General features: G+C 38.0%; 1 protein-coding gene across 2 annotated transcripts in view; it reads right to left on the bottom strand.

Annotated features, from left to right (window-relative positions):
- Window positions 1-2,282: 2,282 nt before the first annotated feature.
- The window catches only part of PPFIA2 (protein tyrosine phosphatase, receptor type, f polypeptide (PTPRF), interacting protein (liprin), alpha 2), a 356,094-nt gene continuing 347,480 nt past the window's right edge, over window positions 2,283-10,896 (bottom strand). For both annotated transcript variants that reach the window (XM_009327518.1, XM_009327519.1), the window contains 5 exons: window positions 10,612-10,787; window positions 10,449-10,517; window positions 9,311-9,470; window positions 7,545-7,637; window positions 2,283-3,715 (listed from right to left, as the gene is read on the bottom strand). In XM_009327518.1, coding sequence (XP_009325793.1) covers window positions 7,579-7,637; window positions 9,311-9,470; window positions 10,449-10,517; window positions 10,612-10,787 — 464 coding nt within the window. In that variant the 3' untranslated portion in view covers window positions 2,283-3,715; window positions 7,545-7,578. The remainder of the gene's footprint in view (window positions 3,716-7,544; window positions 7,638-9,310; window positions 9,471-10,448; window positions 10,518-10,611; window positions 10,788-10,896) is intronic.

Here is a 10,896-nt window from a genome sequence, read left to right as displayed (position 1 = left end):
CTGCCCAGGGAAGTGGTTGAGTCCCCATCCCTGGAAGTATTTAAAAGACGTGTAGATGAGGCGCTTAGGGACATGGTTTAGTGGGCATGGTGGTGTTGGGTCGACGGTTGGACTCGGTGATCTTAGAGGTCTTTTCCAACCTTAATGATTCTATGATTCTATGTCCTGATAACTTTCATGAAATACTTCTTATATAAGTTCAGTTACTTGAAGAGGTTATTTTCTTCTGGATGGATTATTTAAGTACCAAGGCTTTAACGGGAGGCCCATGCCAAAGAATGGAGTGCCTTGCAGAGACTGCTGAGTATTTTTCAGTTTCACAATGCTACAACTTAGCAACCGATGCTGAACAGCTACAGGGCAAGAGAGAGATGTTGGGAGTTGTCACTGATTTTTTTTAAAATCAGTGAGAAACTGCAAGGGTCTTATCACAGAGAAACTGCGACACATTCACGAGGTGCACGGCCATTACTTTTTTTTGTGCAATGAAAGTTGAGACGTTGTGTATGTTATCCTGGCTGCAGCCATCATGTTTTAATTGCAGAAGCAGGGGAGGGGAACTAATTAGTGAGAGCACAAGCCCTCTAGTAAAGATACTGCAATAGGATGTAGGAGAGGAGAATTAATTTCCTAGATCTTGTGTAGTTTTCCCAATGACATCTCATGTTCCTACACCAGTTTCTCCATTTGTAAGGAAAAGTAACCTGTTTTCTAGTTTGGGGCTCTTTTTTAAAGGAAGAAAGACTTAACATCAGACTGTTTTTGAAAAAGGAAAAAAAAAACCCAACCCAAAACATTAGTAATGGATATTTAGGCACTTACCTTTCTGAGGGGCTATTTGCTCATATTAATATTGACAAGAAACAATTATCTGTCATCTGAACTGTTTGTGAAGAGCTTGAATAGTTAGCATTCTTAAAGTGTCTCCATGACAAAAATGTCTTTAATAACTTATTTCTGCTTTCTGAGGAAGCCTGAGCTTATTTTATTTTATTTTATTTTTTAATTTTCTTTTTTTTTTTTCTTTTTTTTTCTCTTTTGGTAGGAATCATTTAAGATCAAGACTGGGATAAAAGAGAGGGGCAGAGTGGTGAGGTGTACGCACTCTGCTACTGCCCTGGTACTGTGGAGGATTCCAGAAATGCCAAATGTCTCATTCATTAGCATTCAGAAAAGCCAGACAAAGAAAACCACCTTATTGCAGCAGTACAGTATGGAAAAATAGTTGTTTCATGAGCATTGCTTTTGTTTCCCAGAGGAGCCTTTTCCTGAGGAACTGTGATTGCAGAATGCTTTGTCTACAGCTTTAGCTTTGTGCCGAGCTGGTGAAAGGGAGAAGGAGTAGTCATTCTTGTGCACAGCTCTGGTGCTGCCCAGCAACGTGGTTATACCGTCAAGGAAGAACAAGCTCATTTAACAAGTGGTAGCAGCGCACTGATTTTCTTAATTCTGTTTTTTAGAGAGAAGCAGCATGTGGGTAGATTTGAATGCTCAGGGAGTTATTGAAACTTGGCTGGAAGAGGTTGATGTAATAATTATTTCCAGCGTGCTGAAAGGGTTGGAGCCAACTAGACAACATTTAGTATAGCCACAATTTCTAGCTGTTGAGAGTAGAGCTTCAGCTCATATGGAGAAGACAGGGCTATACTAGGAGATTTTATATGTTAGCCCTAGATGAAAACTGAAGTCACAATAATACTCTTTTGAAATATATTTTTAATTCTTCTGGTCTGTTTTCTTCTACTATGGAAATAAATAATTCGGGGATGCTGTACTCCTAGGGCAGGATACCTGCAGCTTTGGTCGCAAGATCTTGCTCATTGTTTTCCCTCTGCCCCCTGAATGTGAGCGTGAGCTGTGACAACGCGGGCTGAAAAAGAAATGCTGTAAAATGGGAGGGGGCGTTTACGAGGGGAAGTGTAGTCAAATGATACTGCAACCACTGAAAATGGTGTTTGCATTGCTTTACTTCGTGACATTCTGGATTAAAATAATCCAAAAGGAGGCTGAGGGAGGAGAAGAAGGAACATCAGCGTCGATGACAGTTAAGCCCGAGGAACTGTATGTAAAAGAGCCATGGCTTTATACAGTTGTGTGCTAACCCAAGCCGTCGTATCGCACCCATCAGCAAGTTCAGTGCTCCCTCTCGTGGCAGATTCTGACCGGTAGATCCATCGTGACTCATACCTGTTAGTGGCAAAATGTGCTTAGGAGAAGTATCTGGCACCTAGCTATTTTAATGCTACTGTATGTACCAAGCTTAATAGACTTATAAACACAAATAGCACTGAATTCTTTTTTATTGACATTGGGGGAGAAAAATCTTTCACCATCTGATTGACTGAAGTTTGCCAAATGAAAATAGACAAAACAAATGTTTATGTACGTGCAAACATTGCAGATCAAACTGCTAAAAGAAATAACTAAAAGACAGGTCTTGAGCTAAGATCAAGCAGCAGAAAAATAGCAAATAGGTAAATGACTATTAAATAGGTCTTACTTTGAAACTTCCCATTTAAACAAAGAATAAACAACAATAACACCACCAAATAAAGCCACAGCAGGTAATAGTTGCTCTTCTAAACTTTTATACACTATATATTTATCATTCTGTCTTTCAGTTATTTCCTCTGATAAAACTGACTTTTGTGAAGTCTCAGCAAGGCCATCTTGGCTAAAAGCATGCTAGACAGGAGCCTGTCTAATGCCCTGTTATAATGAAGAAATGGTGAGGTTTTTTTCTTTCATTTTCTTTGTTGAATATATCTGGAAACGAGAATCTGATTCTATGCAAATATTAGATTTAATTTTCCAATGCTGGCTGGTGTCTGAAGATCCTGGAACGAAAAGGTGGCTCTTGGTAAAGCAAGATTCTTCTTGGTCCGCAGGTAACATAGAAGAAAGTTTTTGTTCCTTTGTATAAATCACGTTTTATTAAACTGATTTTTTTTTTTTTTTGTAAACAGTTCTTCTGGGTTTATTTGTTTAAGAGGTGAGCCATCATGGTGCTTCTGTATAGATATCTGACATTTCCATTTTGTCTTTAGAGGTCCATTTTGGCTCCAGTTCCAGGTTATGTCGTTCTATTATACATCATCAGAGGCAGGTGTTTAGCTTTAAATATTGACAGATTTTCTCAGTAGGAACATGTTGAAGCTTCTAACTCTGCTAAACATATTCATTTGACTGTTACAATCCAAAAACTGTAAAAATGGTGGAATGGAAAGATACAAACAGTATTATTGACACTGTATTGTCAAATGTTTGCACTGAGACCCCATGTACCATAGATTTTATTTTTAAAAAATCATATTTATATCCATTTACATAAAACTTACACATTTTAAAAGAAATACATACACAGTAAATACGTAAATGTCTAGTATTTTACAATAAAACAGATGGAACAATGTAAAAATGAGTGGCTTCATTTGATAAAAGCTTTGGATGTGCACTACTGCCAAATTTCTGATGACAGAGATGCTGAGAAGAAAGGGGGAGGTTTTGTTTTTCTTTTTTTTTTTTAATAGTAATTTAGGTATTTTTTTACTCTTGTTTTAAACTAACCAATACATGAAAGGAACATCATATCTGTTTGTCTGATATACCTTATGTGTTCTCTTCCCTATTACCCTGTTCTTGCAGAGAGTTTTAATGCTCTTTTTCCTAAGCAGTGGTAGTGCACTTCAGGTAAAGTAGAAGAAAGAGATGACATCTAAGGAGAAAAATAAACAAACATTAATTAGCAAGATTCTTTGATTCTCATTTGGTCTAGGATGCAATGACACCAGAAAATATTATAGCACTAACTAAGCTACTGCATGGTTTACTAAAACATGAGTTTTGAGTATCTGAGGGAGACATGCATTTGTTGTTTTAGATCTGCAACATAAATCTATTAATAATGCATTTTAATCTTTACTCATGTATACTGATTCTTGTCCTAGATCAAAACAAACTCCTGCTTATGTTCACTTTACAGTTGTCTTCTTGATGTTTTGATTCAGCACTGGGGTTAGTTTCCTGCATCTGTAGACTTTTGCCTGTTTCACAGAAGGCTGAACACACATTTTAAGCATATAGACCTTGTTGATATACTCTGTGATTCTCCTTGTTCACTGCAGCTTGACAGCATTTACCTTTTTCCACCCTCATGACTTCTTTGCTATGGACCAGCTGTTTCCAGATTATCTTTCACATCTTTTTGGTACTACTCTTCTCCATCTGTCTTTACAAATCCTCTTTGGAACCCTTCATTGATAAACTACATAGTTGATTTTACCAAATCCCCTTTGACATTTCATTAGAAGGAAAGTGAAACTGTATGTTCTATTGCCCCAGCCTGTGGCAACGAAACTGTCCTGGTTGAGCCTTCTGACTTGGTGGTGACAGGTATTTCATAAAAGTGTTGGGAAAGCTTAGACAGCGTGAGTGCCAAATCCACTGGCTGTGTAATGGCATTGCAGGTGCTCAGCTGGGCAACATACAGCCACCAGAGCAAAGAGCTTGACCTGTCCCGTGCGCTCTGTGGCAAACTTCTTTGCAAGATTAAATGGCCAGGCACCAGCAGTCTTAAATGTTCTTAAATTTCTGATCTTGAGAGTGCACTCAAACTGGGCTGCGCAGGTTATGCTCATGTAGCTGTTCTGAGAATGTCAGTTCATGGTTTCTGGCAGCTTGTCATGGTGCTTTCAACAAATGTTTTAAAAAAAATACCTGAAATGCAACTTGAAAGCATATGAATTGAACCCAGCTGCTGTGAAGAAACACCCTAAGACACTGTAAGGTTGTACCTAACTGGTATTGTTGGCATAAACTATTTTGAAATACAAGGCTTTGACATTCTCTGTAAGAAAGGTGAGTAGCAGAACACAAGAATCCGCAGCCTGCTGTGATCACAGGCCATCTCATTTGTTCCACGTGCAACCCGTTTGCAGCTCTCTTTTCAGTCTGCTCTTCTTATGCATATTCTCCTCTAGTATGAAAAAAATTCTCTTATATTGCTGTTGTATGATAGCTCATCCAGCTATCCATCCCCTCTGCTTCTTAGTTAGAATCAGTCCCTGATTCTACGCATGCAGGTAGTTTAGTCACCAGAGTAACACAACTACTGATGTATTCTAGGCAAGGTGTTACAAGCCCTGGATCTCAGTCTGACCTGGATCTGGAAAATTTCAGGAGGCATGTTGTAATGAATAATCTTCCCTTTTGTCCAAGTATCAATCAATTCCTTCCATGAAGAAACTGTTACTCAGGAACTGTGATCACAAAATTCTGAAAACTCTTCTGTTGCCCTTCAATCAACTTCACATCCCCCATATGAGCAGTTTTGTTTACACGTTCATCCTTGAGATTCAGGTAATTTAAGTTTTCAAATTTCATGTAATAACGAAGGAAATCTTTTCCCTGCATATTTTTTATATAGTTTACTGAAATCCAAAATTATTTTAACTTGCTCTTTGGTTTCTAACCTGCATGACATTTTGAAATTGCACTTATGAACAGTGCATATACTAAAGTTCTAGTTCACACCATCTTGTTGCTTCTCTAAAAGGAGTATATAGTAAGTGAAAAGAAATAGTAGTATATTAGTGTCAGTCATCCTCATATATTAGCCTTTACAATTTAGATGTAAATTTGATATTCTTATAGAGCTCTCAAGCATTTAAGATTAGACTGTAATTGGCAGAATAGTGGACAAGCAGCAAGTACTGATGTGATGCATACCACTGATACTTGAAACTACTAATACTCCTATAGAAATTGCAGTTAACTTGTATAGCTTGTATAACTTTGTATAAACATCTTTTTGCTCAAAATACATAGCTCCCATATACATATAGGGCCAGCAAAGTTTGCTACTTTACTTCTGTTTGTGGATTGCTACTTTTTAGACAATTTTGGAATGCAGTGGGAATACACAGTTTGGATAATCTTAAGTTAATTTTTGTTAACGTACCAATTTTCAATTTCTGCCCTTGTTGCACTCTTCAAACCTATTGGAAAATACCATCTCATGTGCCTGGCCCATTACTGTTGGCCTAATAGATAGCTTGGTGTTTGAACTTAATTTCTTGGTCATACTTTAGTGCTTTCAATGTTGCAATTCTGAAGCATATAGGAGAAAAGATGTGCATCTCTGCTATCAGCTCTACCCCCACTGAACCCGGGCAGAGTACTGTCATTGACTTTACTTACATAACACCAAACTCTAATCTATACATACGTACACATAAAAAGATTTATATAGTTTACGTGCTTCATCATCATCTTTGTAGGACCAGCTGCTAAACTTACCTATTTTAGGAAAAAAAAAGTCTCCTGTGCTTATTTTTCAGTGGTGGCATGAAAAGTTCCCTTTTCTAACTAGATTAAGATTTTATACTCTTGCAGTGTCCTGAAGATCTATGAAGTAAAGCTCATGTCATCAGTAGGATCCTGAGCAGTCTTATGTTTTCCGCTGGTAACATTTGCTGTTCCTAAGCACTTTTTGAACATGCCCAGAATTAGTAACATCTCGATGGCCCCAGGCCTCTCCCAGTCTTGGGAAGCTAAAAAAAGGACTTTCTTGCAGATCCTGGCATGTCTTGCCTACAATATGTAACAGCTATCGAAGCATGTTTAATGCCTGGTGAGGTTTTGGTGCTATCCAAATATTCTTTCCAGCTCCCCTACAATCCTCCGAGTAACTCAATGGAAAAGAAAACTTTTTTACTGAGAAAATATTAGCATGAAATGGTGCCATACTGATGAAAGCGCTCATCATGTTAGTATTTTTTGCAAAACTTATGATGCAGCAGAAAACAGTGTATTTATTTCCACAGAACTCTGGAAGAGTGAATCTGTGAGATTCATAGCTATGTTCAAAAGATAAGTGGTGAGAAATGCAACATGAATTCTAGTACTAGATTTGACCCAAAGTTGCATCCAGCTCTGAATATCCTTTCTTTGCCACTGGTCAATTCTGAATGATTTGAGAAGTGCAAGAATCTCTGTAACAGATAACTTTGGAAGATTTTCTGTATAGGGAAGTTTTGTTCTAGCTTTATGCAGCTACCTGATGTTCTAAATCGAGCCATATCTCTCATTTAAAAAAAAAAGAAAGAAAAAAGTAAATCTCTTCTGCTTTACTAGTGTTTTTTTTTTTCTCTCTCCCTAGCTCCTGGTGGAACTACTTCAAGTTCTTATAAAGTAAATTCACTCCCTGTGCCTACTGCTGTCTCTCCAATTCTAGCTTTAAGTTTGAGAGCATACAAAATATGTTATGGTTGGTGAGCTATCGTCTGAACAGAGTTGTCTGAAATCTTTTGTCTTATCTGCTGAATTGGTTTCAGCAGAAAGAACCTGCTGTTTGAGATGGCAAAAGAATAGCGTAGCATCTCCTGGACTGAGCTTGAGACTGTTGTCATGATCAAATGACACCCTAGTGAGTCTGAGTTAGGTCCTCTACTCCATGCTGGCTCTTGCTTGAATAATGCCAAGGAATATTGGGTGTAGTGTATAGTTATAAAGAGCTTTCATGATGGCCCCTTATGAATACTCACAACAATTCAGTGCTGGCTTCTTTGCTAGGCCTTGTCAGCATGAGTATGTGCGAACTGTTGAGCTGTCTAACCTCTGCAGTCGTGATGAAGCAACTGCAAATTGCAAAAAGAAGAAACAAACCAGAACCTCTTTAGAATCATGAAGAAAATAAATCAGTCTGTTTCCCACTGGAAGGGTGGCTATTAAATTGCTCTGTGGCTTTCTGTGACATGATCTGGGCATGGTCTAGTTCAGAACTCTGAGTTTCTTCATGTCTGGTGTACTACTGAAATCCATCTTAAGTGAATACGGTTTAAAAATCAATTTTGTCTTTATTTTGTCGGAAGTCCTAATACTGTACCTATCATGCTGTTTAAATACTATAGCAGTCTTTGCACTGGGAGATACGAAGCCAAATCCTGGATGAAGATATAGGTCTTCAAAGCTACCTATCTTTAAGTCTACTGAGTTCAGTACCCAGCTCAATAATAAACTGTCTGGAAGACCTCAAGTAAATCACTAAATCTCCCTTGTGCCTTAGTTCCCCATCTGTAAAATGGGAATATCATTTTCTACATCATAGCATGGCTAGAAGACGAAATCCATGAATGTTTGTAAGGTTCTTAGCTACTACAGTAATGTGGGCCATGGAAATGCCTAGGGAGCTAGTACCTTTATTTGTACACGGAATTTGCCTTGGAATGGATTCTTGTCTTACAGCTTCATCATTGCCAAAAAGTGCAGGATTAAAAGCAAAGCGTGCACATGAGCAGTGGAGTTAATGAAATTCAGTGATGCAATCAGTAAATTATTCCATCTGTAACTGCAACTATAAAGTATTGTTTTTAAAGGTGAGAAACTTTAATGGAATTTAGATGGCAATATTGTCATACCAAGTTCATTCAAGAGTTACAGAATGTAATCACTACAAGCAGTGTATTAAATTAATTTGAGACAAGTCTATTCATAGACCTAAATTCTCTCATGAGGAAATAAACAGCAGTATTGAAATGGGCCAATCTGTGTACTGGTACTTCTCAGAACTTCAGGCAGGTATACATGGCTTTATCATCCATATACCTGAAGGAATAGCTGCAATGGGATCTGTCCCTCCTGCCTGCCCTCTTACAATGATTTTTAAATTTTCTTATTTTTTAATTATGATAAGCTTGTTATTTTTCCAATCATTGCTGAGTTAGTGCATCTTTTGGAAATTAAAAGATTTCCAGAGAAAATTAAGACTGGTATACAGAAACTCAATTAGTACCTGAAATTCAGTATATGCTAACTATACTACCCGTCTGATTGTTATTAATTGTTAGCAACTTGAGTTATTTGATGGTCAAGGCTAAGCTAGTTTAGTTTGAAAGTCAGATAGGAAAATAAAGGTGATAGCCCTTTCTAAGTTCATTCTCTAAAATAGGCTCCACCTGCTAGAGAGGCTAATGAGCTGAAAAATTTGCTTAGATATTACATGCAATCTTAGATGAAAGTCAGTAAATTAATTCCTCTTTTTCTGAATGTTTCCTTTGCAGATCTAGGATGGCTAGATTGCCTTTTTTTTTTTTTAAAGTAAACACTGACAGTCTGAAGCAAACCTGAGAAAATCAATAGTGTGCCAAGTCAGTGCGTTTCCATTCCCTAATTCAACTCTCCCAGACTCCATTCATCCTAGTTATGTGAATGCAGCCGCTCTGGTGCAAGACAGACATGCACTAAAAGTCAATTTAGCATGCTAGAATAAGCCTCTTGCTTTTCAACGGTAAGTGCAGAAATGGCTGCATACCATCAGTCGCCATCTTCCGTGACTGCCCTGATGTTGTGGTTAATCTGAACCCAGCTGGCAGCGTTTCTGAGGAGCCCGGCATCATGCTGATCCCATGAACCTCACGCGGAGGAAACTGTCGTCGCCAGGAGGGGCCACGTCTGAAGTTCTTGTCATCGCTCTGTCAACGCACAGAGTTGTATTTGATAAAGCAAAATGAAATTTTTTGATTAATTATCCTGCTGTCTGCTGCCTCTCCCACTGTCAGATGTATTCCACAACAACTACCCTGCTTTGTTGCACTGCATCCAGCAACTGCAATGTGTTTGAGACACTCTTGTAAAAGTAAATGCTTTACAAATATTAAATGCTAGGGTGGAAAACTCTTCTTAAATCTCTGGCTCGATATAGTAGAGGGTTTTAGTATCAGCTAAGTAGAACTTTCTTAAAAGTCAGATCTCTTCCAAATACAGTGACAGAAAGTGCAGTGGTTTGTTACTGCATTAGAAAGCTTACATAAAGTGCTAATAAATAAACACTCATGCATGCACAGAATTCCTAGGCATCTCACATTTTCAGCAAATCCTTAAAAGTTTTATTCCTCCTCACAAGCAGAGGTCCAAGACTTGAACATTTTTTCATTGGACTCTTACCTTAAGACGAGTATTTTCCATAGATGGATTTGAGATTCGCCGTCCTAGGTAACTGCCCCAAATCCCACTCCATTACATATTGATTAACTTTGAAGAACCAAAAAAAAAAACCCCACCAAAAATCCACTTTTCTTCTTTCTTCTTCTACTTCTTTTTTTTTTTAAAGAAAGGGCGTAAGTATCCTAAAGAATAGGTTGCACAGGCATCCCCCCCTCCCCTCCACTTGCTCTGGCCAATGAAACTTCCACTCCTTTCTGCATGTTCCCCCTATGGAAAATGTTCATCTTAAGGTCAGAGTGCAGTGCCAAATTTAGCATCCAAAATGATATGAATATGTAGCCATACTGAGGTTACTTTAAAAGCCTTGACTGGCATTTCCTAATTTTTTCTTAAACCTGTAACTGACTCTTTTTAACAATGTGCGAATTAACATGTCTTCATGCATTCAATTTAATTTTTATATTCTACTGTGATATTTTATAAATACTGAAAATAAAATTAATTACTTCCTCAAGTCGTCTTTCAGTTCCTAGTGCTAAGAGGTTGTTGTATTCTCTCTCAAGGATCTGCCGTGCCTAGAGATAACAAAGCAAAAAATTAAAATGGTTGAAGAGGAATAAAAGGCAATAATGGGTACAGATTAACCAGAAGTAGCATGAGCAAACTTGCCTGGGTGTTTTGTGTTGGAATCTGTAATAATAAAGCTAAACTGCTGTAATCAAAGTTTTCATCCAGTGCTATAAGTGAACCATGTACACCACTTTCTAGAATATTATTTGCATATTCTCGGAGGCCAATAGCTTGTATCCAGCGTATGACTCGATCATTGCTCCATACCAGCACATCTGTAAGGACATAACACCGGTTCAGTCTCCTGATACCCGATAACTTCCAAACTATACAGGTTGTGCATGCACTGTGGAGGTCATACCGCTTGATTTCTAAAATGAGGAA

Source organism: Pygoscelis adeliae, unplaced genomic scaffold (assembly GCF_000699105.1).
Source record: "Pygoscelis adeliae isolate BGI_AS28 unplaced genomic scaffold, ASM69910v1 Scaffold113, whole genome shotgun sequence".
Lineage (NCBI taxonomy): Eukaryota > Metazoa > Chordata > Aves > Sphenisciformes > Spheniscidae > Pygoscelis > Pygoscelis adeliae.
This window is presented reverse-complemented; position numbering and strand designations above follow the sequence as displayed.